The sequence below is a fragment of the Vanacampus margaritifer genome, chromosome 1 (assembly GCF_051991255.1).
Source record: "Vanacampus margaritifer isolate UIUO_Vmar chromosome 1, RoL_Vmar_1.0, whole genome shotgun sequence".
NCBI lineage: Eukaryota > Metazoa > Chordata > Actinopteri > Syngnathiformes > Syngnathidae > Vanacampus > Vanacampus margaritifer.
In genome coordinates, this window is record NC_135432.1 from 4,992,525 (window position 1) to 5,020,511 (window position 27,987).

Below are 27,987 nucleotides of genomic sequence, written 5' to 3' on the forward strand. Positions count from 1 at the left end.
GAGTCTCTTCTTTCATCAGGAAAATCTGTTTCCGTTTTGCAGCAATTAGCATTAGAATATAGCTAAGTTTCATCATTATTCACAAATCTGTTTAAAACTGTGAGTAGAAGAGCTTTTTGCAACATGGCCCTGGTTGATCACTTACACTCTGCTGACACCTGCTGGCCGTTTTTGTAATAACTACCATTGCTTCAAGCATTCTCTTCAGTTCAGAGGCTGCATTAAAGCCTTCTCTATGCTCTAGCGTAAAAAAAACATAAATACGTCTGTGGGAATGGTCATATTTAAAATGGAACATATGTTAAAACACACGTTTTGCGGAGCAAATGAGTTAAAAGCCGCATGATCTGACCTCTTGTTTAGCACGATCATCTTTAAAAGTGGTTTGCTGAATGATGGTGGCACCGCACTGCTGGAACTTCTCCTCAGGGTGAGACAAGAACTCCACCGCTTCCTTGAGGGTCACGTCCGATACCTTCAGCGTACTGTTGAGGCTACGGATGCGCACATTTGTTTTAGTTTAGTAAATAGCGCACATTTCTTCTATTGCATAATAAATCGTCACAAGAAACAAACTCACGCTGACTGTTCAATCTTGGACGTTTTGATGCCCTGAGATTGGTCAGGAGGCGCTTCCAAAAAGCGTTGTTGGCCCGTAGCTGTGTGGTAGCCGTTGCTGGTGGAGTGAGTGCTGAGTCTCTTGAATTGACTCTGGGTGCTCGGACCTTTGCCTCTCTATAAAACAACAAATGCAAATGAACTGGAGCGAAGGACCAAAACATGTCAACAAACTTGCCACAAGAAGAAAGTGATCGTCACCCTGATGCTTGCAGATTCCAAGGCAGGATCGCTGCGGCTGGATTTCATCCCGACGGGATTTTGGGGCCAGTTGGAAGCATTGAGTTGTTGTTCCCATGCACTGGAGCTGAGGTGCCTTGCTCCCAGGCTTTTTGTGGACAGAGACCGACTCTTTTGGACATGTTGCTACAAGATGGAAAAAAAAAAAAAAACGGTTTAATTTGGAGAAACAGTGCTGGATTCCTGTTAAATTGCTTATTTTTTCCTCGTGCAAACTAAAAGAGAGAGGACTCCGCAAAGGCTGCATGCTTTTGCTTTTCTTCTCCTCTTTTGTTTCCAAAAGCACAGAACAATCCCACAGACCATGAGCAGGTAACATAATATCTGCAACTGGAGAGTCTCGACATGAGCGGCCGAACACAGAAGTGCTTTTGTGCGCTGCCCTAGCGCAACCTGAATTCACAGTGCAATTAAAACGGCTTGGTCTCATCTCATTGCATATTGATGCGTCAACGGTTTATTTTGTCTGTGAGTGCCTGATTGACATCTTACTAAAATGTCACATAATTAATCAGTGCAGTGGATTCATGCAGAATGCGATATCACTTGTTACCTAAATGGCATTGGCCGCCTGCTGCTCGTTTTTTATGTGTCAACAGCAAGGCTCAAAATATACCGGTATCTTTAATTCAATTCAATTACATTTTTATTTTAGCACAATTTAAAAACAGTGCAAGGAGGAAATGAAGCCAAAATGGCTTATATACTGTACAAGATTCCACTCCATACTGTACTTAAAGGGTCATATCAAGATCCTAAGATGTATGTTATTTATAACCCTTATATAGCATATTATATTTTTGTTTCTGATATTGTGAGAGAAAACAAGTTGAACAAGGCAGATGATAACTGCCCTTCATGTGTGAAAACACTAAGTCATGTTCATATTCATGAGCCACCAGAGACTTGGAGGCCTTCCTATTGAACTGACACGCCTTTCGATTGAGGAATTGCATTTAATTGGCCAGACGTTAATTGCGGATCTATTCGGCATTGTGAGTGTCTGTCTGGGAGTGTTGCTTCTTTCAAATGTTGTCTACTCCATAAAGATACACTATAACTAAAGGCATGCTCAATGCGTAAACACATTAGTTCATGTTTGTGTCATAACAGCTCAAGTGGATGTCCCTTAAACAAACCAGGAACATAACAAAACTGGCATATTGTCACATGACTAACTCTTTGGCTTGGTGACATCTGCCTGTGTTTGCCAAGCCAATCGATAGGCAGTCATGTGACTTACCGTTTAACTAATGCTTGCTTGTTTAACCTGAAATGACCTTTGAACACAGCTATGTCCACCATCTTTATTTAATGGATACCATTTAAAATCAATCAAAATCGTTCTACAAGATGTAGCAATAACAATTTGTAAGAAAAGCTGAAATAACGTCAAACTAGTGCCTGACTTTTGACAAATCCCAACCAATCACAACAAGCAACGGTTGGGCACAAACAGTCAAATATTAAGCTAAAAAGAGGCTTCAAGCTTTTCATGAAGTTTACCGTCAAACTAAACAAAATGAATTACAACTAGTGATGATGATAAAATAACATCATCAACATCATGTGCGCCAATGACGGCTATAAAAGTCAAAAATTTATTTCAACTATTTCTATCAGTTTAACATTTTTTCCACTTTTGTTAACAAAAATATGAAATCCTAGAATTTTTTTATTGTACATTTAGAACAGATATGAAATTTGTGATTAATCGCGAGTTAACTAGTGAAGTCATGCGATTTTTTAAATTATTTTTTAAATAACCGCCTCTTGCCCCTAATTTTTAACAATCTTTTTTTTTTTAATGAATTTATAGCAGTGAATGAGTTAATGCTAACACACAATGCACAATTCCATAAATGGGCTCAATAGCAGCAACACATGTAGACAATATATCAACACTCACATGCATATATTCTTTATCGTTTACAGAAAAAGACCAATATTACGGCACCTTACTGAGTCAGTTATGAAGCTCTTCTTTGTTTGTGTATGTAATGTATGACTGTACTATACTGCCCCCCGTTGGCCACGTTGAGCTCACCAGGAGGGGCACGAGGGCTGGAACGGATGAATAGCAATATTTCCATTTAACGATTTCTCTTGTAATTGCCCCATCCCTCCCTCCAACCCTAATATAATAATAATAATAGGATTAAATGCAATTTGAGCACATTTGTTATTTTCGAAGTGTGTATCAAACTGGTAGCCCTTCACACGAATCAGCAGAAGTAGAGTGGAGCTCTCAGCTTCAAAAAGGTTGGTGACCCATGGATTAGAGTCTGCGCCTGACATGCATGTTACATTCGGAATGTGCGAGGAACCCTTTATCCAATACATTAATGATTAATTAGGGGAATGTTCCAAAACAAATGACTTAACAGAAAAATATCTTGCAAGGAGACAAAGCAGAAGATGAGTTTGAGTTTGTCCATGTGTCGCGATGGGAGTGTTCCACAAGAGCAACAAATTACCGTTTTGTTGAACGCTGCCGACCTGGTGGAGACGCTGCGACCGAACGTGCCGTTAGCTTTGGTGGGCAAAAACTGGAATGTTCCAAACTCATCCAGTGTGGACAAGGCCGGCAAAGTGGGGCCTGTGGAAAGAGGACACAGAAAATAAATAAATAAATAAATAAATAAAGCACACGGACGCTACAGCAGGGCAGCATGCCAACGGGACGATTGGCAAACAGTTCTGTCTGGATGAACAGAAGGATTTAAAAGATGGTGAAGCCTCTTAAAGAGACTCAAAGGCAGGTAGGACAGGATGTTGCCATTAGGGGAACTCGTCTCGTCTTCAAGAGGAGTCGTGATTCCACCTTTGTCACAGTGAGTAATCAAGTAAAAAAAAAACAGTTAAAATAAATGGTCTCATGCTTTTCCCACATTGATTCTTGGGTGTGAAACAGACGTGACATCATGTCACCTGCATGAACGTGTTTTCGCAGTTTTGTTTGTCACGCGTGATTCATAAACGCGTGCTCGTCATCATCGCACCAAGACCAACGAAATCGTTAAAGGATTATGCCGTGTTCTTCTTCCTGTTTCCAGTCTTTAAGTATTTTTTCTTAGAAGTTTGCTGCCACTCTTTCTTATATTTGAATGTTAAAAACCAACAAAATGAATGATACAAGCAAAAAACATCTTTCTGCTGTGGCACTCTCCATCTTTGCAAAATAATTTAGTCAATATGGATTTTTTGTATATATTTTTTTTAGTTTGCACACTTTTCAAATGTGTTATGGTAATCTTGTAATATGAAAATAAAACCTTTTCTGGGTCACTCAAAATATATCATATTGAGTTAATGACCCCATTTATTAACACTACTACTACTGTACGTATATTAAAAACAACAACACACAAGTAAAATGAGAAGGCATTTGCGGCTTCTGGTGTTTTTCAAATGGCTCTTTGAGCATTTCAGGTTGCCCCTGCCTGCTCGAACCTGTCCATTTCTATGACATGCACATGTACTGTAAGCTCTCTCTGGTGGATGGCACTCTCCTATGCTGAATATTTGATATTTTTGAAGACTGATTTGGGCGCCTGGCTGGATGTTCCTATTTGTCTACCTGAACTAGGGTGACCATATTCCCATTTCAAAAAACAAAAAAGAGGACACTTGCCTTGAAATTGTGGTACCAGTTGCAGTTACACAGTGCAATTCACCTGCTATTAGTCATGAATTTATAAAAACCCTAGACGCCCAAACAGGATGTAAGAAAATTGTCCTCCCAAAAGAGGTCGGCTGGTCACCATAACCTGAACAAAACAAACTACAGGACTAGTTAATCCCTAACATCAGAAATAATTCATTCAATTGATACACCCTAGAAATGATCTTTGCCAACATTATCAGGTATGATCCTTTTTTTTTTTTTTTTTGGCTGAACAGCAATAAAACAGCTTCTACTGGATAAACCAGTAACGTGCTAGCACGTGGTAATGGCAAATTAATTAGCTTGCTTGTTGTTGCGATTACTCTTACTCTTTCTTTCTGCACTTGTGTTGCGTGTTAAAAAAAACTTGCCCTACTTTACTGTGTTGATCAAGTCTAACTCGAGATGAGTGCCAAACTTTTGTCAGTGTCAAAATATTCTATTAATTTGAGGAGAGGCAGTTTCGGACGGGCCTCGGGTGACCTTATCGACTGCGCGCCACATTTCACACTCACACACCGTGTCAGCAAATCATTACATGTGAATGCAAACGATGCTATCGCACTGACAGCTTCTCTTCTGTGTTTGCAGTCTCAACAACACAAAAGAAACTGCTCAAAGTTTCTCTCTGTGCGTTTTCTTCTCCTTTTTTTTTCATGCAAGCACTCAAGCCGAAAAAAGCTTCTGTGTGTGTGAGGATTTAATACCACTGGGCTGCATTCCTTTCTTGGAGAGAGCAAAACACTCCTAAAGGGAAAGTTGGACATCAAGTGCTTGAGTGGACGCAGCCACACACAGATTACATTCACGAAAAGGACACGGTTGGACGGCAGTGCTGTCTCTCGATGCACAATAGCACGACTATATCAAGACAGGACTGGACTGTTTATTGTTTTAGTCTCTAAGTGTACTCAAGTTGTACTTTTTGACTTTTAACATACTTTTAGTTTGTCAGAATTATAGGCAACTGAGGACAATACTGTAGTGTTGTGTATGGTTGCGTTTGCTATACACACAGTCTTGAATTTCCAAATTTTCTAGTCTAGGCATATATTTAACATCAGAAAAAAAAAAATCGCACTGCACACCAACAAATAAAAATGTCACAAAAAGTTAATTATTGGAGGAGCATGTAAATTGGTCTACCTGGCACTACATGTTGCTGGCATGGATGTACATTAGATCTACTGTCTCTTTTTAAATGTCTGATTTTGCTATATAAATATTTTGGGTTGAGTAAAGAAAGAATTTATTTACACCTCTAAGCCGGAAATGAATTTCTCTGGGGCACCAGTTAAAGCCCCTCCGTCGATCAAGACCCCGTTTAGCCTCAGAAGAGAAACTAATTTTGGAGCCATCCCTGTATTGATGAATTTGGCACTGAAATCTGGTCTGCCGCACCATTTTGTGGGAATTTCAAATTGCATTCACCCCCAAGCACCTCCCCCACACTTTTTTTTTTTATTTTTTTTACATATTTTAAGCTCTTTTTTTAAGCCACTTATTCTTTTAAAGAGTTTCCCCCCCACCCTCCATGACTTTTGATGTCAAAACCAAATTGTTGTTGAAATGCATGGGTCAATATTGTATACACGATGATGATTTATGATTTTCAGTCAAGAGTATGACCAATATAATAATAGAATTGTATAAGCAAGTAAGAAAGGTATAGCCACTCATTCCTGCAGGTGTTAATGGGTGCTAAATTGTAACCAAAAAGCGGTTCCCCAATGCGTAAACGCCAAACTACAGAAATAAAGAACCGCATGTTTACTTTTTTTTTTGTGCAGGGCATAATTGTGACGGGTTTCCGTATTACACGCGCGCATGAAGGATTATTAGCAACAAAATAGTTCCGTACTTGTAGGAGTGCCGTTCTTGCCGTGTTTGGACTTGGTCCTCTTGACGGTCTGCACTTGATCCAGCACCCGGTGCGCCCCGGAGTGCAGCCTGGCGTCGCCCGGCACAGCCAGCGAGGTGTCCTCGGTTGTCCCGACCCTGATGGCCGAACGCAGCGGCTCCGCAAGCATCGTCTCCTGCTCGGTCGGTGTTCGATCGAAACGCTCGCTTGTCCGGACACGGTGGCTCCTGGGTTTGGGAAAAGCGCGCTGAGCTTGGCTTGGAGCGTGCAGCGGACGTGCGCACAAAAAAAAAAACGAGAGGCGTGGCCGGGAGCTCCACCCAGCTGCGCCTGCGCCGCGCCCAGTCGAGGTGGGAACGCAGATGACAGTTCACACGATGACGAGGAGCTGATGAGTTGACGACTGCAAAACATGTAAACAAGCGCACACTGCACTATACAAACATTTATACACACTACTTTTTTACTCTGACGCGTAGCATTTTTCTTTGCCTTCAATTGACTTAGTAAATCTTTGTTGTGTTGTTTGTGACACGCTAAACTTGTTTTGTGTTTTCATTTTAGTCAGCACTATTTACTGTTCTCCATACTGGGTTGACGGTAGACTATCGACAATCGTTTTCTGTTTGTTGTTCTGTGTTTTTATGTATAGCTACTATATGCTTTTTATGTTGACATTCTATTATGACATGCATTTGGCTCTGATTTCTTGGTAAGATCACTTTTGGGAAAAAAAAATAGACCTTGGTCTCATTAATTTTTTTATTATTATATTATATTATATTATATTATATTATATTATATATATATTTTTTTTTACATTAACAAGACTCAAGATAAAAAAATTTGTTTGTGTGATGATTGGTTTTCTCATTTGGCATATTTTCTCCAGCTGGATAAGAGCTAAGTGTGACAAGTTTTTTTTTTTTATCCACTGCGATGCCATCATTTCGCCTCGAGGCTGATTCCTCACATTTCCTTAATGTTGCTGGTCCATACTTGTAACGCTGAACATTTTTGTGCTTGCTGCTCCATGCCCCTTGGAGTAAAACTCTTGCAGGTAGACAGATGTGAGGTGACGTACACCTTCAACCACTGAGAATTTTTTATTTTTTTTTGCCTTTTGTTGCTGCATTTAACTGCTTGAAAAAAAAATGTCTCTTGAAAAATATGATGCATAGATCTGCTTGAAATAGTGAGTCTGTGCAACTTTCTTTGAATTAAGTTCATGTGACAATATTTGGATGAGAGAGTTGTTTGGGTTGGGCCTCAGTTAGGATAGGTGCTTGGAAGATTTAAAAACCAGACGGCGATTGTGTGTTTAGGCTGACCTGTGTTATGTTCGGTGTTTTGATGGGTCATCATGACTCACTGCTTTGTGAGCGTCCTCTCCACCCTTTATTTTTGCTGGCTTAGGTAGTGAGCTAACAATGAATCACAGTCCAAATTTCCCTTGATAAAAGTTTGTGCTTTTTTCCAGAAAAGGTCAAGACAGTCAACTTTGACTTGCTTCAGTCTGGATCAAACCATTAATGCTGTTAAAACAGTGGGACTAATGCTCACGTTGGCAAGTTGTTGGAGCAAAACAGGTCACGGCATGAGCAAACCTTCCGAAGAAAATTGTGAAGAGGAGTGAAAATTAAGTACTGTAATGTGAGCACATAACCGGATTGTTTTTGGCTACGTTGATGCAGATCTAAATTTTCCCACCACACCCTTCGCACCTGCAACACAACAGCCAAATGTTATGTCTGTTAATTTCCAGTGTTAAAAATGGGCAGTCGTCGTAGATGCTGACAATCGATCAAAGGTTAAACTGTTTCATTGTGGTTGCCTTTTTTTTCTTTTCTTTTTTAATCCACAGAAACTGTTAAGCCGAATGTCTACACCAGTGATTCTCGGTGTGGCACATACAGTACACTAAACGTGGTAAAAGGGCTCCCTTTAGTGGTACATGTAAGAATCATGCCTGAATACAGTTCAGTTATATTTAACTTTAGCTGCATTTTATCTTTAAGAACGGTTAAACATTTAGGTGCAATTTTTATGTAACTTCTGCAACACATATTAATTGAATTATTTAAATTGGTGTTTAACTTTCCTATACAGTAATTCAAGCATAGTGCTGACGTTCAAACTGTGCGTAACGTTCTATGAGAATATTACATATACTTTAATTAGACTTCATTAAAAAAAAATAAAGTTATTCTGTGCTAAAACTGGAATAAATTAACTCTTTGACTGCCAGACGTTTTCAGAAAAGGGATGCCGTGGGTGCCAGCCGATTTAAGCATTTTGACTGATCTTTCAAGGTCCATAGAAAATTATGTGTTTGGACTATGGAAACACACATACTACCAAATGAAAGATTGGACTCTCATCTTTCATCAGAACAAAAAGTTTGTTTCTACCTTATTCCGTTTTTCAGTAATCAACAATAGAAAATGGTTAGTTTTGCCTGTTTTGAAAAAAAAAAACGTCTTTTAACGTCTTTGGCACTCCTCCATAGGATTTTACTAAACGTTATTTAACGTTTTTGGCAGTCAAAGAGTTAATATTTGGGGAAGTAACTCAGAAACTTACAAAAGAAAATAGGGGGTGTAATGTTAAATTTAAGACACATTTTCCAGCTTTGTAATTCAATGCATCTTATGCATATTGCAAATATTATATAGGCCACTTACATTTCACTCAACGACTTTGTCATGATAGGAGGCAGCCATCACACACAGCCATACTAAAACCATGAATTGCGTGAATACTGTCCTTAAAGATGACATGACACATTTAATGGTGTCGATGATAGATGTTGAATGCTGTGGTATGTGGGTTCTGCAGGAGAGATTATTTTTCCACATACACAAAATAGAATCAGTGCAGTACAAAAACGATACAATCAGAACATTTGACCAGACTATAGAAGTTATAAAAATTTAAGACTGTATAGATGATGTCATCACAAAGGGATTCACTGATGCAGTCAAACTGACCATGTGACTGTTTGGTTTGTAACTAGTAGCATATTTAGCCAGTTGCTTGGCAGGTGAGCTGATTTGTGTACAGTAGAGAAAATAAAAACCTTACAGTAAATGTGGTAATAGTGCCACCTAGCAGCTGTACTGCGCTGTGCATTTACTACAAGCAACTTGTTTTGCTTGCTGCAAAATTGGAACGAAAATCCCCCGTTGACACAAACATTTTAAATATGGTATTAAATCAACGATAGATTTCAGGACTTTTGCAATCCAAGCGTGATTTCAATAAGTAAAACAGTACTCAGTGGGTCCTGCAAACACTGTGTGCTTTTATTGGCATAGCCTAAAAGGCATATATTCAAAGTACTGAGCAAATGTGAATACAAAGAGACTGAATTTGCCAAAAACGGCGACACGCGGTTCCACACGTTGCACATTGGTGATTTAAGAGTGAATGTCTTAGCGAAAACATTCATGTCGCAAAAGCACACTTTCTTGTCACCGTCCAGATGATCCTACTAGTGAATGAGGGTACGATGAGTCAACTAACAAGTGTTGCTTAATAATGGTTAAGTGTACAGAGTTAAAAAAAAAAAAAAAAAAAAAAGTTCTACAGAGCAAAACAAGTGTCAGTTCAGAGGCCTTTACCACAATACACTGTGGGTGACCGTAACATGGACTGTTACCTGTACCATGCAGGTATACATTTAAAAAGAAAAAAATAAGAGTATTAGCTCAAGCTTTGCTGGTAAAAAAACATTTGCTTTGACAAAAAAAAAAAAAAGTATATTGAGCTCATTTTTGGCTTATAAAACGTACCATTAAAAATGTAGTGTACACATCCTATACGTCAGTGCTCCTCAGGTCAGGGCTTTATGAAAGCACATTTGAATCCCAACTCACACAGAGGTAGAAATAATGTATAGCAAAGGCAGTCTAGGAAATGTTCTTCCTTTCAGAATGCCGACGCCTTTGTGTGAATTAGTTTGTTGGCAATGACTAAAGTGATCCTTAACACATTAAGATTTGATCTTTTATTCATCTTACCTTGTGTGTTTGGCGTAACAATTTAGTTGCCGTCTTGGTCAGGGCTCTCAAAGAGGTTTTTTTTCTTTTCTTATACTGGTTAAATAAAGCAAATTGATTAAATGAAATCTTTGAAAAATAAAAATGAAAAGTAAGATAACGTGGTTGTGTTAAGTGTACACACCTTTGAATAACTCGGGATGTGGCCGGTGTTCATAATTATCCAATAACATTAAAACTTCGACCTCAAGTGCCTCTCATTACCCCCATATTAAGTTCAGCTGTTCTATGATGTTTTTCCTGACATGGTTGTAGTCACGTCTTACAGCACAAGCACCGCAGAGCGTCTTCCAACAGCATCTCAAGAGGGTTCTCGGCGGAAGTCCATCATCCAAATTTTTGAAATTAGTTTGAAAGTGATTGGTTCAATCTGAACATTGCCAAATCCCAGTTATCAGAGGGTGTGTTCACTTGTGCAACCACATCATCACAGTTATTTGTACTCCTCTTGAAATATTTGAACTGGGGTGTGTAGTGTTACAGTATCTACTGTATATTCAAAGTCATCACTGTCAGTGACACATTGGCTTAGCTGGGAATGAGGGGGCTAAAAATGCATCACTACACTGAGATAGACTCACAATTCAAATGTGTTAGCACTTTGGGGGAAATTAAAAAATTTTTTTCGTGTATTTAAATCTAAGACACTGAAAAGTAGTGAAATTATATAACACAGACAACAGAATATGAACAGGATATTTACATTTAAAAAAAGATCACACGTCTTGACTTTAGTGTTTCAAATATAGGGATAGGGCCGTGCTGGTGAGGCTTACATAGACCATTTGTGTGTTGGTGTCAATCTGCATGAGCGGGCTGAAAATGGCTGACTGCAGGTCAGACAGTCTATTGCGTGTCCGTTGCGCGCTAGTCGTTAACTAGTCGGTAAACGTGGTACTGTGCTCCGTGTTCACTGGTGGACACTTCAAACACAAAAGCGATACACAACAGAGTCTCCTGAGTTTCTCTGTTGGACACCACCTGGTGGAAGGCAGGAGAAAGTGCAGGTCAGAACATGACAAACTGCAAGCGCCACTCACTACTACCCTACAATCTACACTCATACAGTGGAAGCTGTCAAGTCAAATGACAGTAAAACAAAGAAAATGTTAACACTATGGAGTCAATAAGAGGGAGTTGTACCTATTACTATCAAATAATAAGATTAAATGCTACTAGAAACAGACAAGTCATCCTGGTCCCCCCCCTTCATATCAGCAAGTGGTTATTAAAGTTTAGGAATTTTAATTATAGTTAGTTTTTGTTTTGAATTTTATTTTTTTTAGGTATTTTAAATTCGTTTTCAAGTTGTTAAGTCAAGTCTGTTAGTTTTTATTAGTTTTAGTTATTTACAAAATATTTAGTTTTTAGTATTAGTTTGTTTTTATAAAGTGTATTATTTGTGTGCAAGATTTAATCAATACCATAGTAAAATTAAAAAAGTACTGTTTGGGCTGAATTACATGAAAAAGCAGGCAAGGCAAGCCATTGGAGCCAAAAATAAAACACACAAAATTGTCAGCTAGGAGAGACGTCATCTTAAGCTGCTTTTCTATTGGCTGCTGCTAGTCTGATGACGTCACTTCCGTGCAACACACTTTCAAACATCCTTATTCCGATTAATATTGAAATCAATACACTTAAATCACATTTCAAATCAACCCCAAAGCCTCATGTATGCATTAACTTAATTACCAAAGACGAGAACTAAAGACATTTTTACTATAAATATAATTAGTTTTAGGTCGTTTTGGAAAATGTAAAATGTAGTTTTCGTTTTGTTAACGAAAAATGTTTTTTGAATTTTATTTATTCCATTAGTTTAAATGAACTAAAATAACCTTCAGGGATGTGATTTGACCAAAGTGAAATTATCTGAAAATTTAGCCGGGGGTCTGGGGGCCGCTGGCACCCAGCTAGGTCCAGGGCAGTGCCCTGGTGGGGGGACACGGGGGGCAAAGCCCCCCGAAGCTCATGGGTTTTCCGTGTTTTTAAGTACTTTCAATGCACTCACATGACAAAGAAATAGACAAAACAACAGCATAAATTTTCAATGTATATTGAACTATCCCATATAAAATGGCAACATTTTTTAGTTTAGTTTTTATTTTTAACATTTAGTCAACTCAAAATCAGTCACATTCAAAAACATTGGACTGTCTTTGCTTTTAAAAACTATCACTGAGAATATCATCATATCTAACTAATGTGATTACTAAGTTAACACATAAATAATGTTGAAGAGTTCAAATTTCATGAACAAATAATTGTATCATGACCAAATGAAAAGTAACTCATATTAGAGCATACCACAAATGTCTTTGTTATAGCAGAAGATGTTATCTGTCGGAGTCATGTGCATACACAATGAACTGGGGGGGGAGATAAAAAAAGCGGAATTCCGCGAATTAGCGAAAAAATCACATCCCTGAACCTTGCTGTTCCCACAATTTATAATCCTGCTAGTATAAAATTTGTTCTCATCAAAGTTAGACTTTAGTTCCTGCATGAATTTAACATCACCAGCCAAATGTACCAACCTGTAGTATAGTGAAGTTCTCCAACACGCTATTCATCATATATTTCTCCGGTAGATGTTTGAGTTTGTGGATGAAGTTGATCATATATTCGCACATTGGTGATCGATGGATACGAAACATGTGCTTTCCTCCCTCCGTATGTGCGTATTCCGTCTGGAATGTGCAGTGAGAAAAGCACTGAAAACCTCCTGCTGTTTGATAGTCATTGGCATTAAAAAGCAGGTGTGGGTTTGCTTTGCTTACTTCGACTTTCTCCACCACTTGTTTGCCAAAGGAGCAGACTTTTGTTGAGACGCTGATTGTGATATTCTCCGTTCCACTGTACTGGCTACTCACACCGTAGAATGCACTGGAACCTTCCTCAAGATCACTGCTCAGATCTGCCTAAATAAAGCATGAACAAAATGTAGCACGTTTATAATGCAGACTATTTTACAACACAGCATATGCAGTGCAATTTAACTAAAGCCTTAGTGTTAAATTGCTACTTTTCTTCGCCCATGTGAATTAGCAGGTTATCACCTCAGAATTCATCAAAATTAAATTTCTCGTGGCATGAAATGAATAAAGATCCAATTTTGTATTATTATTTTTTTTAATCCTATAGTAATTACGCTTACTAACCCAGAACTTCACAAGAAAGAAAGCATTGTGGGGCCCTTTCTCATACAGCTCCTTTAGGCCTCCTTTCTTCTCGGAGAATTTATCGTAAATCTGCCTGACATCAATGGACTCAAGCACCGGGTCGCTGTAGCCGGGGTTGGATTGGCCAATATGCACAAACAGATGCTTGTACTGCAAGAAGAGACGAGCAAAGGTAAGAAGAGAAGTCAAAAAGATGGACCTGAACATTCCGTTGATGACTAAGTGTACCATCTCTCTGTCTTTCTGAGTCTCCATAAAAGCAGAGTACTCCAGAAGCCGTAGTTTTGCCGAGGCGATGGTTCTGTCCTGCCACACAGGCGCTGCGATGGCTGCCGGGCGAGGGGGAGGCAGGGACTCATAGCCTGCCAAACAGATGGAAACGGGTTGCCGCTAACCTTAAATTTCCCGTCATAAATAAGGCACCGTCAGAGTGGATCTTGTGGTAAATTTGAAAACATAAGCAATAAATAGGTAAGAAGTAGAAGGGGAAAAAAAAGAGAACAGTACAGGAGTGAATGTTTTTATTGTTTTTTTTTTTTTAAACCTACACTGGGACCCCATGGGTCTTAATTGCCTTTGCTGGCATTTACTTTTGGTACAAAGTATTATTGCACATCAAGATATTACATCACATGAGGACATTAAAATAGTTCTCTCTTCACATTACTGGCCGAGTTCCAATTTTATATGCTCACCCATATCGTATACTGATCTAAAGAAACGCAAGAGTTCTATACTTACTGATGGGTGCAGGAACAGGAGCTGCTAGTGTTGTGTATGGCGGCTGTGCAAAGGGCTTGATGCTAAAGGAAAATGGCGGATTAAAAAACTGTAGCAATTTCATCTTACAAGATTCTCTGATTTCACTTCAGCAAGCATGTCATGCAAAAAGGATGCTTACTCCTGAGAATGTCCAGGCTGTCCTGGCACATGGCCGGGCCAAAACTAGACCAAAGAAAACAGCACAGAGGGGGAAAGAGCAGACTTTATTACAGTCTCTTATCCAGATGTGCGAGTATGTTGGTGTGTGTCGTCTTACCCTGACTGGTGGAGGGAAAGAAGCTTGGCTTTTCATCACACTTGCAGACACAATCTGAGCTGATGAAAGGTTGGCCACTGTCTGTAGTGCTTTGTCTTTGGAAACCTGGTCCTGAACATGAATAAAAAAAAAAAAAGTTGTTCCATCTGGACAAATCCAGAGACACCAACTCAACATTCCAAAAAGGTAACATTCATGGCTACTCTTGACAGCAAGCCAGCCTGCATACACAATACACCATCCGTCTATTTTTAAAATGCAGCTTGAAGCCTATGAAAAATGTATATTGCTCAGCTTGGACTGATGCCAAGAAAGTCACATTCACACCTTTAGGGTCATTTACAGTCTTCCAATAACCTAACATGCATGTCCTTCAAATGAAATACTTCAGCATGATGCAATATCTACGAGGGATTCAGAGCAGAGTGCAAAGCAGGTACAGTGGATGCCAAAGCTGGAGGTGCTAGTAGAGGGAACTGCAGCCACCACCATTAAGGTACTAAAGCCACTTTAATAAAATATATAAACAGATTTTTTTTTTTTTTTTTTGAAATTGCACTGCATTGGGGGCAAGTGTTAACTGTGAGGCCAACAATTAAGCACAAAAGCAGAGTACTGTAGTAGTATGCCAAAACTTACCAAGTTCATGGCCTAAGGCAAAGAAGAAATGTCAAATTAAAAAGTCAGCATAGTCCCAATTAAGAGTGATGAAGCTGTTTGTCAAAAAAAGGTAACCATCCTGCCCTACGCTTAACATATACAGTATTGCCTAACAAATACAAAACTGAAAAACAATCACAAGATAAGAGTGTTGTGTAAAATTAAAGCAGAAATTGACCACTAACAGGTATTTAGATATATTTGGCTGATGACAAGTTCATTACAGGACATGATAAAACCACAAGAAAACTTTAAACCAGTGAAGAGCTGAAGGGCTGAAGGGACATGGAGAAATGCATTAAAGCAGAAAGAGTTCCAAGAATGCACGGACCAGACCCATTCAAAATGTTCCCACTCGTTTGTTCAAATGCATGCTGAGTCATGTGACACTTTGGTCAACCAAGCCAGCAACTCAATCTCATGCAAAAAGCACTTCCAGCATTATTGTCGTGCATTATAAAAATAATTTTAAAAAAAATTGTCCCAGACAAGACCTCCTAAGACCAACGTTTATTCAGAGTGACAACTTAAGAGAGTGGAAAGAAAACAAGCAGCAGACCCTAAAAGTAGTGATGATTGAAAACTCACTCCGCCTGTTCAGCTGTCAATGGACAAACGCATAACATACTGAATAGCAGTACATGAAATATAATTACTACATTTTATTAACATTAAGGTCCATTAACAGTCATCTATAATCAACATCAAAGCTCTAATGATAGTATTCGACGTTTCAAAGACCCCTTTCATGCACTAGCACTAGTTAGTACCGTCTCTTTTCTTTTATGGTACATTTTTAGAAATGATTTCAAGTTAAATGTAGCAAAGATGGTTATTCCATGACATAATATGGGCATGCCAGTCAGCCTTGTCTCATTGAGAGGGTTAATACGGATTGGGTTGGCATGCAGGGCAGAGCAGGAAGCACGGCGGCGACACCGAGCAGCACATGGTGTACCTTCAGCTTAGAGTGAATCTCACGAGACTTTCGTTTGGCCAAGACTTGCAGGTGACTAGAGACCTGAAGGCGGGTGCAAAAGTAGGAAGGCAGCAAAGAGGATAGGAGGAAGAGGAGAAGGAAAAAGAAGACAGAAAATAAGCTCGGACGCTTATCCGGCGGGCGCCCACCTTGATGCTCGCCTGGTATTCACGCACCCTCTTGCGGGCCAGAACCTGAATGTGACTAGACACCTATTGGCCAGGGTAAACATTGGGAAAGACGCATAACATATTCACAAAGGATTAATGGATTTACTTCAAAAAACAACAACAAAAAAAAATTTATTCAGGTGGATACCAAACTACAATAAAAGTTCACACATATAGTAGGTTGCAAAATGTTAACTGTTATGATGTCCGTACCTGTTTGCGTGTGCGTGTCTTTCCTGTCCGTAGCTTAATATAGCGAGCTATCAGCTCATTTCGACCTGGAAGTGACAAAGACAAATGACATCACAATGGGACTCCAAAAAGTACACATTGTTAAATGACGCATAGTGTCAAATTGAAACAACTTGTTTGTGCAGTGGGCTACTTACAAAATTGAATGCCATCTTCCCAAAACACAACCCCCAAAATTCATTCACCCATTTTAATTTTTATTTTTTTATGGTTCTTGGCGAGAATTTGTTGCTTTTTATTCGCTGAGGTTTAACTTCAAATGGAAATGGCCCGGCAGTCACGATCCAATAACTGGACAAAACAATGTCAATACAAAAATTGTCAGGCTACCAAACTGCAAGAATTTCTGTAAAAGTATGTCTCAGTACTAACAACCTGCAGGCTGCGCACACACTAAAATAAATCCTTATCCACAGTGAGCTATGGTGGGGTACAAACTAGCTTTAACTATGACCAGTTCAAAATATTCAATGAAAATGCACGATTTCCAGGCATTGTGAGGACCAGGGGCAAGTTTAGGAGTTCTGTTAAATTTTTTTAAAAAAAAACACTCTTTTTGAGGCTAGGGCTCTTACTTGGGGAAAAAAGGTAGAGTATATAAAATGTATATAATGGAGGTAATTTATATTATAAATGACTCAAAATTTGTGGTGCGTCAATCGTCCACTGATCATGATCGGCCAATTTCCAGGGGAAAGTAAATGGTCGTTGGTAAACGGTCTTTTACTTGTAGCGCTTGTTAACACCCTCAAAGCATTTGACACTGATTTCGCATTCATCCACAGTTACTGATGCTGCAGCATCATAAGCAACTGGGGGGTGGGGGGGTTCAGTATCTTGCTCAAAGACACTTCGGCATGGTCACAAGGGCTGGGGATCAAACCCACAACCTGCGGGGTGAGACACAACCACTCTACCACTGAGCCATGTTCAGGGATGTGATTTGACCAAAGTGAAATTATCTGAAAATTTAGCCGGGGGTCTGGGGGCTCATGGGTTTTCCGTGTTTTTAAGTACTTTCAATGCACTCACATGACAAAGAAATAGACAAAACAACAGCATAAATTTTCAATGTATATTGAACTATCCCATATAAAATGGCAGTTTTAGTCAACTCAAAATCAGTCACATTCAAAAACATTGGACTGCCTTTGCTTTTTAAAACTATCACTGAGAATATCATCATATCTAACTAATGTGATTACTAAGTTAACACATAAATAATGTTGAAGAGTTCAAATTTCATGAACAAATAATTGTATCATGACCAAATGAAAAATAACTCATATTAGAGCATACCACAAATGTCTTTGTTATAGCAGAAGATGTTATCTGTCGGAGTCATGTGCATACACAATGAACTACTAAAAAAACAAACAAAAAAAAACTGATTTTTTTTCGGGGGGGGGGGGGTAAAAAAAAGCGGAATTCCGCGAATTAGCGGAAAAATCACATCCCTGCATGTTGCCACATTACACCTGATCGGTTTAAGCCATTTTTGTTGATTCCGAAAAATATTTTCAAACTTCAAAATTCTAAGCAGCATAAATTGAAATATTGTAGCAACCGAGATGTCAACTAAAACGCAGCAGGTGGTCTGATGCATTCATATTCAAACTCGAGAAGTTAAAACCGTATTGGTGTGTGGAAGTGAACATGAAATTATGAACATGACAGTAAAAATAGCGTGACCCATATGGAGGATTAACTTTAGACTGCTGCGGGACTTTTAGAGACTCCCTTTAAGTGAAATCAAAGTTGGCAGTTGTCGCTGGCGAAGGGCCATATGGGAGATGAAATGAAAAAGGAGAGAAAACAGAATGGAGGACATCATAGTTAATAGGCTTCCAAAATGTGGTTGGGACAAACTGCCTGGTCAGCTATTTCTCACACGGCCTTCCCCCTCCATCCCAACCACACCCAAGCAGCTGCTCATCTACTCACAGCAGCAAATACAATCATTCAACAGGATAGGGACGAAGGTGATTGAATCAAGCCTCACTGACCTGATCCAATCCAGGCCAAAGCACAAACGCGCTAACATCATCATGCCCACCACTACTATCTCCTCTTCTGGGAAGTAAATGTTGCTGAGTCATATCAGCTTGGATGGTTTACCAGAGCAAAGAACACCTCAAATGCGACAGAGGAGGATGACTCAGATACACAGCAGTCACCTCCAATTCCCGGAACAGGACTGTCTGTCACTGCTCCAAAAGGAGCCTTGCTTGTTTTGCTTTGTAGAAATTACTGGAGCATCATTTCAATGGACAGTGTGTAGCGGTGGTTCTCTAATGGGGTACGTGAAGGCACTCCAGGGGGTACGTGAGATTTTAAAATATATTTAAAAAGTAAATAATTTCAGAACAATATAAGTTCATACAAATATTTTTTAATTCAGTGGACTATTCAATTTCTGTATTAAAAAAAACAGCATCTACCCCATACTAGAATGGTTTGACCCAACGTATCATATGCCACCTATCAATCACTTAAAAAAACTTCATTTAAAATTTAGTTTACCATTTATTTTTTAGAGCAGAGCTTTTTACTATGATCCCAAAAGATGACACTTCATGTTGATAATAATACGTATTTGCACAAATCTTTATTTATAATAAAATGATTTATTTGTTTGCTTATAAGCCATCTCTCGATTTCCAAATAGTTCAAGAGACCACAAATACAAAGAAGTATAATAAATCAGACAATGATGGCACAGCACCCGGTTTGATTTTTTTCTTCAATAATAAATGCATTGCGGAGGTTAAGGGGTACTTGGCTGAAATAATATTTCACAGGGGATACGTCACTGAAAAAAGGTTGAGAACCACTGGTGTACAGGAAGTGTCGTGAATGTAGAAGCAAGGGAAGCAGTTAAAATTGCCAACCTAACGCAGGGCTCTTGAGTGCGCCTAATTTGGGCAATTTTGGGCCGAGACCAAAGGCTTGCAAAGAAGAAGGCACAGAAAAACAATCGTATTAATTAAGGATGTAACACAAACCAATTTGAATAGGAAAAATCCGTTTTGATTTGAGATGTGAGTGCATCAAATAGAAAAAAAAAAAGATCGTTCCACTCCAAAACACATTGACATACTTATCGAATTGTCTTGTATTGGGAGGTGTTTCTTTGAAAGAAATGCCACATTTAAGTTAATTCATATTGTGAAATGACAAGAAACACATCGCATCGTACCCTCTCAAACAGAACCGCACAATATTGGATCGAATCGTAATGATCAAATTGTTCCGCTTTAAAAATGAACTCACTGTGAATTGTATTGGGCGGTCTGCACCCTATGTGTCAAGATATGCATCAAATTGGATATTATTGGAGACATGCACTCTCCTCTCCCAATATTATTGTTAGCCAGTGTATAAGTAGATGTCGATAAACATTTTTTTATTCTCATCCATTTCAGATGATTGTGTTGCAGAGTACAGCAATACATTTTTATACAAGATATGTCAGAAAAGTTCCAGGACTGGTTTCACGGAAGATCGTTTTTTATAATCCAAACTACAATTTCACCACTATTAAGTAGTGATGGCAAAATGAAGCTTCATGAAGCACTTGCAATACTTTTTGACTCCTCAAGATGGCACTCATGATTCAAAGATGCAATGCAAATGTAATCAATTTTTATTGCACTTGCCTTTATTTTTTAAACTAAGAGCACCATCTAGAGGAGTCAAAAAGTATCGCAAATGCTTCATGAAGCTTCATTTTTGCCATCACTACTATTAAGTGAGTCTCACAACCTCCAGTGTCACGCATTCATGCACTCCTAGAAACAAAAAAAATCTTCCAGGGTGCTCCGCAGCTCCATCGGTCACTGTCATCCGTTTCCTCAAAATTGGTCCCCTTCAGCTTGGGAAAGAGGTGAAAAATAAATCACACAGAGCCAGGCGAGATGAAGTTGCTCCAGCATGGCAAAGTTCTTCTCAGGCAGATGCTCCGGGCACCGTGAGCTCGCGTGGTGTCATCGTGAAGCAGCCACAAGTCGTCCTGGAACAACTGCCGCCTATTCTTGTGCACTGAACAAGGCAAACGCCCAAAAATCCAGCACTTGACGTTTGAAATATCTTTAATGACACCAGCCCTGGATCTTTTCTGACACAACCTGTATGTGTCCCTTTAACACAGCCAGTATTTCAGGAGTGGCAACTGACAAACGTAATTTGTAAAGAAGGTGAAAATAATGAGCTCTTCCTCACCGTACATCTTGCCCTCATCTGAAAGTATAATCTTCCTCCTGCCGCAGGGAGGGTAGATGGCCAGAGCTTCCTGAAAGCTCTGCTCAATGTCGGGACTCCACACCCCTTCGGGGTCGCCGTCCAATCCCCGCTCTGCCCCGTCACCAAGTGCATCTCCATCGCCACTGCCCTCCTCCTGCGCCCCGTCGGGGCTGCTACGGCAACTCCACTCCGACGCAATGATGACGGCTCCAACCACACCTTGAAAAGACATGACATGATCTTTCATCAAAAGGTCAATAATGAGTTTTGCGATACAAAAACATCCACATTCAATGGTAATGTTGTTTTGTTATGATAATGATGACGGTGTTAATGTTATTTAACTGCCACTGTTGTTTGTACATGATGTTATCAGGGAGGTCATCACCTTCCTCAGATTCCACATTTATTCAACGCTGATGAGTGACTGATGCAGAGACAAATATGGAAGTAACAGTATGTGCCTTAAGAGTTTCTGACAAGACTACTTTTTATTTTCTGCTTACAGACCTGACACATGAAGGATATGATCATTTTCTGGCATTTAATAGTTGCTGAAGAAAGTCTCCTGCACAAACTAAAGCCAAGTGCACATATTAAGCTTTGTCTGGCGTTATTACCCTTTGTGTTTCAGGTAGCGCAGTTTTTTTCACAGACTCACTTCCTTGTTCCCCAGTCAGGTTGCTTCTTGATTGGCTACATTCCGTTTCATGTCATAATTCATGAGTCATGACTCGAGAGTCGCTTGCTTTCCCCACACACGGCAATTTTTGGCTGTAAATATTGAACAAGTTAAGTTATTTAAGAATGTTGGCCCCGACTTATTTTGGACACTATTATCGGGACCAATTCACTCTGAATTAGGGGCGGTAAAAAAAAAAATCGATTCGGCAATATATTGCGATATTACAGCGCGCGATTCTCAAATCGATTTGATATGCTGCTGAATCGATTTTTAAACTTTTTTTTAATGGGAATAGTCAACAAAACGTCTTACTTAAGGTTAGGGTTCACACTTTAAGCACGGAAAAATGTTATATTAATGGAACATTAAGCCTTAATATTTTTATTTCAATGCTGTTCAAACATGAAACAGATTGCAACGGATTGTTTGTTAAATAAAGTGGCTCACAGTTATAAGCCTAAAGTTTCAGATAAATAAACACATTTTCGTACAAATCTTACAGTGTACATGTACAAGTTTACAGATGAGTATTTTCTAAATTAACTCATTCACTGCCATCGACGGCAATAGACGTCAAAAATTAATTTGAACTAATTTTTCCCCACTTTTGTTTAAAAAGAGTATGAATACCTAGAATATTTTTTATTGTATTAGAACAGATATAAAATTTGTGATTAATCGTGTGTTAACTAGTGAAGTCATGCGATTAATTACGATTACAAATTTTAATCACCTGATGCCCCTAATTTTTTAAAATATTTTCTTTAAAAAAAAAAGAAAAGAAAAAAGATTATTTGAAAAAATTATAAATAAATAAAGAAAATATTATTTTTAAAAAATTAGGGGCATCAGGTGATTAAAATTTGTAATCGTAATTAATCGCATGACTTCACTAGTTAACTCAAGATTAATCACAAATTTTATATCTGTTCTAACTGTACAAAAAAGAAATTCTAGGCTTTGATACGGTTGTTAACAAAAATAGAAAAAAATGTTAAACTAATTCAGTTCAAATTAATATTTGACGTCTATTGCTGTCAATGGCAGTGAATGAGTTAAGAGTTTAAAAGAAAAATCTGAATAATCAATTTATAGGTTTGTATCGGGATTAATCCATATCGAATCGTGACCTATGAATCGTGATACGAATCGAAAGGTACTAGGCAATTCACCCCCCTACTCTACCTCAGACGACAGGATAACAGCACACAAATAATCTTTTAAGACATAAAATAATTTGGCGGTTGTCATCCTTTGTTAAGAAGGCTCAAAAACAGGACAAGGGCACACCAACAATAAGCTTTGTGTGTATACATTTTACAGAGCATCCAGGAAAGCAGAACATGTACAGCTTTTATTCCCCAATAACTGGTGTCAAAATCAGTTCTAATATGTGTAGCCTGGCTCCAATACTAGTTTATGTCCTTAGCAAATAGCCCTGGTTAAACTAGCGGAGCCAAAATCGACCTCATATTAACTTCAAAAAAGCCTGATCCCTTGTCTGCATGGCCCACATGAGGAAATTACACATTCTTGTGTTATTGTTGAGGATGTTCCAAGTCTCCTGAAACACACGAACAAGACATCTGCAATAGAAGCCCGGCTGGTGCGTAATTTTTTCCAGAGAGTGGCCAACATGGTTCGCGCCACAGTCGGGCCACAGAAGGGATCCGTGTGGTCGCACAGCTTCCCCTGCTGCGGTGGCGGCGCAGGGCTTTCCTATTTTCAAATCACTGGCGACGGGGCTGTGCTGTTGCCATAGAAATCGGGCAGGCCCCGGAGTGACATGGTTAGAAGAGAGCAAAGTCTTAAAGAACATTGTGATATACAGGGGGAGGGATTCCGTACGTGACGGACTTGAAAGTTGTTATGCAACAGGTCTTAAAGCAGAAACATGCCATTTCCTCCGGGTTTGTGTCTGCTACTGGTGACATTGGCAATTCTTCCGCGTTTGGACTTGACTGAATCCATAGAATCGGGTCATTATAATGATTTCTTCAAAAGAATCATTCAGTGCCCTGTCATTCAACTGTGAGGTTCACGTTCACTAACTGACTGAGGGGACGGCACGTTCAAGGAGCACAGCACAGTACAAGCACTGCAATTACTGCACGCATGGTGAGCAGGAGTCCTGGCACAGGACATTGACTGAACATGCTACACTGATGTCAGCAAGAACACGTTAATTTTAGCAGTACACTTACTGAAAGTCAACCAAGTACTCTGCCCTGAGTGGTAGCTCTGTGTCCAGAACACCAGTGATGCAGCAGCGCCGCTTTCAGCACAGTACGTGATTGTCAATCACATCCGTGGCGACAGGTCTTTGTTCACGGAAAGTGTTGCGGATCGCTCCTTTGCTCTTGACAAGATTCCGCTTTCAACGTGTAGCCAATGATTGCATTACTCTGTTGGGATAATGGAGATGGAGCTTGTGGGTTTGTTTTCATGTGAATTGACTAAACTTAGCTGCTAGCTTGGAGAAACGGATGCCAGTGAAACAGTATTCCCATCAGGCTGAAACAGAACCAGAAACTGGTGTCGTTCACTGACAGATGCGTGTCATTCATACGGAGAGCGCGACTCAAGCTCACTGAGGTGTCGGTCCCTCCCCATGAGGCATTTCCCCCCCGAAAATTCAACTCAGCCGGCACACCAATGATCAACAAAACTAAGAAAGAAACCAATCAGTTCATTAGGTGAGTCCATTCAGTACAGGATGTTAACTCAAAAGATTTTTTGACCAAATCGTTTGTGAATGACAACACTAGTTTGCGCTAGAAGGGACCACTAAAAAAAAAAGAGAATAAATTAAGATGTATTTTAATCAAACTCAAGCACAAAAATCAATAATTAATAAAAACGTATATCCAATAGCAAACTCTGTGAAAGGCAATTACAACTATGCAGGAATTCACTCCGCAGCTTCTGTATTGGATCTTGGGGCGAGCAGAAATAATTCATCTGTGCATCGCAGTATTCCTCAACCACATTTAATAGCAATTCAGCACACGCTCTGAATCGATTCTCTTCCTGGCCACTGGGGGGCGTTTTGAGTGTGATTCCTGTTTTATTGAAAATATAAAACAAAATGGCAACCAAAAGTAAGTCGCAGAGGCGTGATGCCAGCACTTTCAACTTTTTAAATGTGACATTTTAAGTCGTTTTAGATTACCATGTAAATCCGGAACACACGAAACAGACAAATTAAGGTATTTTAACTGTGCCAGGTATAATTCAAATTTTTTTTTCGAAATACAACTTAATATGCACACATGCACATTACTTTTTCACTTTTTATCAGGACTGCACAAATAAACCAAATTTAATTCTGATCACGATACTGGCTGCCACAAAAATTTTTACTTCATCGCCTGTGATATTTAAGTCAAAAATGCAGGCTGCGCTGCATTAGTAAAAGTCAGCCAACCACCAGGGGGCGCAATCACATGATTAAGGCTTCATTAAGTTGACAAAATAAGTGATTTACAAGTAGTTAGTTAGCCTATGGAAAAACTCTTCAGTTTCATTTTTTATTATCGCTCATTTCAAAATGATCATTCATTTTATAGATTCATTTTGCACTGAAAACTGTTCACATATTGTTTGTTTAAAAGTGGTGCAGTAAACGTAAAAACATTTTCACTAACATGATGAACTGTGATTAGAAAACGCACAAGCAGGCAAAACCGTCAGTACATCAACATCGGTTGACGGATGCCCACCTATTGGCAAGAGCTTCCACCTATTGGCAAGTGCTTCCACATTTTTGCCAAGTGCTTTATGATGCAAAGCCTTATAAAAACACACGGGCTGAGCAGGACCGTCTGTACTGACCCCGGTCGACGGACGTACACTTCAGTCTGTGCTCATTGCGTGTATTTTTTTACAAGGCTTCATGTCATAAAGCAGTTGCCAAAAATGCGAAAGCACTTAACGAAAGGTGAGCATCTGTCAATGATGGGCCCTTGTATTGTCGGTTTTGGCCACCTATGAAGAAACATGATTAACATATTGATCAAAATAGTTGGGATGAAAACTTTGGATAGAATTATGCAGCCCTATGGTTTACACAGTATTTTTTTTTTTTAGGGATGCACGATAATTATCGGCAATTACCGACCAATTTGACGTCAAACAGATAAACCAGATAATAAAGAAATCCGCCGATAATAAACTTGCCGCGTTGGTCCATCTGTTGTGGTTGTGGCTCAAGATGCGTTTCCCCAAAATGTTACCCTCGGCAGTTTTTTTGTTGAATCTTTAAAACAGGACTGTTTTGTTTTGGCAAACTCAAAATTAGTTACTGGTTGTCTTTGAAGCAGAGATATCAACAAAATTCAGCTTCATGGTGCGTTACAAATGTTTCGATGTATTTGTACTCCTAGTAGGACTCGAAAGTATATTTGTATTAAGTTAATTAAGTTAATCAGTTAATTTTGCAAACAATTATCAGCTCACTTATCGGTTATCGACATCCGCACGTTCTAAATTATTGGTTTATCGGTATCGGTTGAAAATACCATTATCGTGCATCCCTAGTCTTTTTTTTTTTTTTAATACTTTAGTACTACATAGGCCTATACAAAAATAACTATGTTTAGTTGTTTTGTTCCTCAAAAATAGGGTAACAACATCTATCTTACGGAATCAATATAAAAACAAAACATTTAAATAAATATGAAATCACAACCTAAAGAATCAAAATTGAATTTGATTATGCAGGTAGACCTAAAGTTTCACTATGATGTTGAGAAAAGTGCTAGAGACTACAGAAGAGTATGTTTTGTTCTAGAATGTGTTTGGATGCTGCAAAGAAATTACATTACATTGTGAACCGTTTGCACAGTAGATGTTTCTTGCAATATCGGTATACTATATACAGTAGCTCCCTGTGGCCAAAAGGTCAGGTGTTCAGTGCAGTGGGGAGTCAGGCTAGCTGCCACGGAGCTAAATAAAGCAATGAGCTCAGCAAACGCTGACAAGACACACGCAAACTACTGTGACAACAAGATTCTTGCTTTAAATGAGAACCGCACTCGCCCTCTCACAGAATGGATGATCCACGTTTTGTTCTGCGTGCTGTGTTTGTGTGTATGTTTTTACGAGGAATCCACCGGCGCTTTCTTGAGCTGCAAACTAAGAAGTGAGCAGTGCACTCAAATGAATCAAGCCTGAAACCAACTTTCGCCTAAACGTGAAAACTTACTTAGCACACTGGAGTCACATCTGCTAGCACGAAGGGGGGGGCGGGGGGGGGGACGAACCAACAGAGTGCTTTAGGTTAGTTTAGAAAAACGGCCAGGGGTTTATAATAGCCCAACTCAAAAGAAGCGAAATCACAGCAACACTCGGAGAGCGTTTCGGTCACGGTTTTGACGGCTTTAAATTAACCGGATAAATCCAAGACAAGCGGTAGCTAACGCGCCGACATGCTAGGTGGTTAGCTCGTGTGCTAATAATACCGCAAGTAAAGTTGGGAGACGCCTGGGGGAAAAGTCGCCCGGGAGGCGGGAGAACACCAAGCAAGCCCCCCCAAAACACACGCATACGAGGCTCTGAAATATCCAAACACCGGCGAGTATGCCAAGTATCCCAAAACTTCCCGAGAGCACATCGGCCGACGCAAGACGCGGCGTGAAAGTTGCAGCGCACGACAAAGACAAAGAAAGTTCGCCGGACACAAGTTCTCACCTTGTGACGGCTTTGCTGCTCCGCCGCCGCTGGGTTGGCCCACGCTCGCGTCTTAAAAAAGAGCGCAGTCGCTGAGAACAAGATGCAAAACAACAAATTTGACAGCAAAGGCGGAATTGCCGAGTAGGAGTTTGCCGTGAAACGAGAGCGCGCCGTGCACGTACTGACTGACAGAGGCGTGGCGACCCGAACACGCGCAAATGCTAAAGTTTTGCTGGCCCCAAAAGCACAAACTCCTCCCAGCACGTCACACAATCCCTTGCACACGTACTATTTACTTGTATTTCCCCCCGACTAGATTATAACGTTCACTTAGCAATATAATTTAATTGTAATCACAATGTGTTAAGACTGCTCAAAAAAAAAAAAAGTCTTACAGTGCAGTTGGGGTTCCGTTCTCGTTCAATGACAGCTAAATGTGAGTGTGACTGGTTGCCCATCATGGCTCACTTGTTTCTGGGTTTGGTCATGTGACCTTCAGTAGTGTAATGCCGTTTTCAGTCGACAGCAAGTGGCAAAATGGCCACCCAAAGATGGATACAAATAAAATTAAAATTATTTATTTTTAAACTTGATTTTCCCCTGAAATGTTTCTTAACAACAATATGTTGTATGGGTCCCCACTAATATAAATGCA

General features: G+C 39.5%; 2 protein-coding genes across 2 annotated transcripts in view; both read right to left on the reverse strand.

Moving 5' to 3' along the window:
- The window catches only part of pkp1a (plakophilin 1a), a 19,184-nt gene extending 12,479 nt beyond the window's left edge, over window positions 1-6,705 (reverse strand). The window contains exons 1-5 of the mRNA XM_077568096.1: window positions 6,387-6,705; window positions 3,336-3,457; window positions 820-984; window positions 581-735; window positions 353-494 (exon numbers count right to left, since the gene is read on the reverse strand). Of these exons, the coding sequence (XP_077424222.1) occupies window positions 353-494; window positions 581-735; window positions 820-984; window positions 3,336-3,457; window positions 6,387-6,555 (753 nt within the window). The 5' untranslated portion in view covers window positions 6,556-6,705. The remainder of the gene's footprint in view (window positions 1-352; window positions 495-580; window positions 736-819; window positions 985-3,335; window positions 3,458-6,386) is intronic.
- A 2,965-nt stretch (window positions 6,706-9,670) lies between these two features.
- On the reverse strand, window positions 9,671-27,790 carry tead3a (TEA domain family member 3 a). The gene is given in 16 exon segments (XM_077576986.1): window positions 9,671-11,428; window positions 12,988-13,140; window positions 13,231-13,371; window positions 13,612-13,782; window positions 13,861-13,994; window positions 14,374-14,435; window positions 14,534-14,577; window positions 14,672-14,782; window positions 15,311-15,322; window positions 16,460-16,522; window positions 16,694-16,758; window positions 20,954-21,193; window positions 23,882-23,934; window positions 27,351-27,550; window positions 27,552-27,608; window positions 27,728-27,790. Coding segments are annotated over 16 exon segments (1,683 nt in total). The 3' UTR covers window positions 9,671-11,314.
- Window positions 27,791-27,987: the final 197 nt, after the last annotated feature.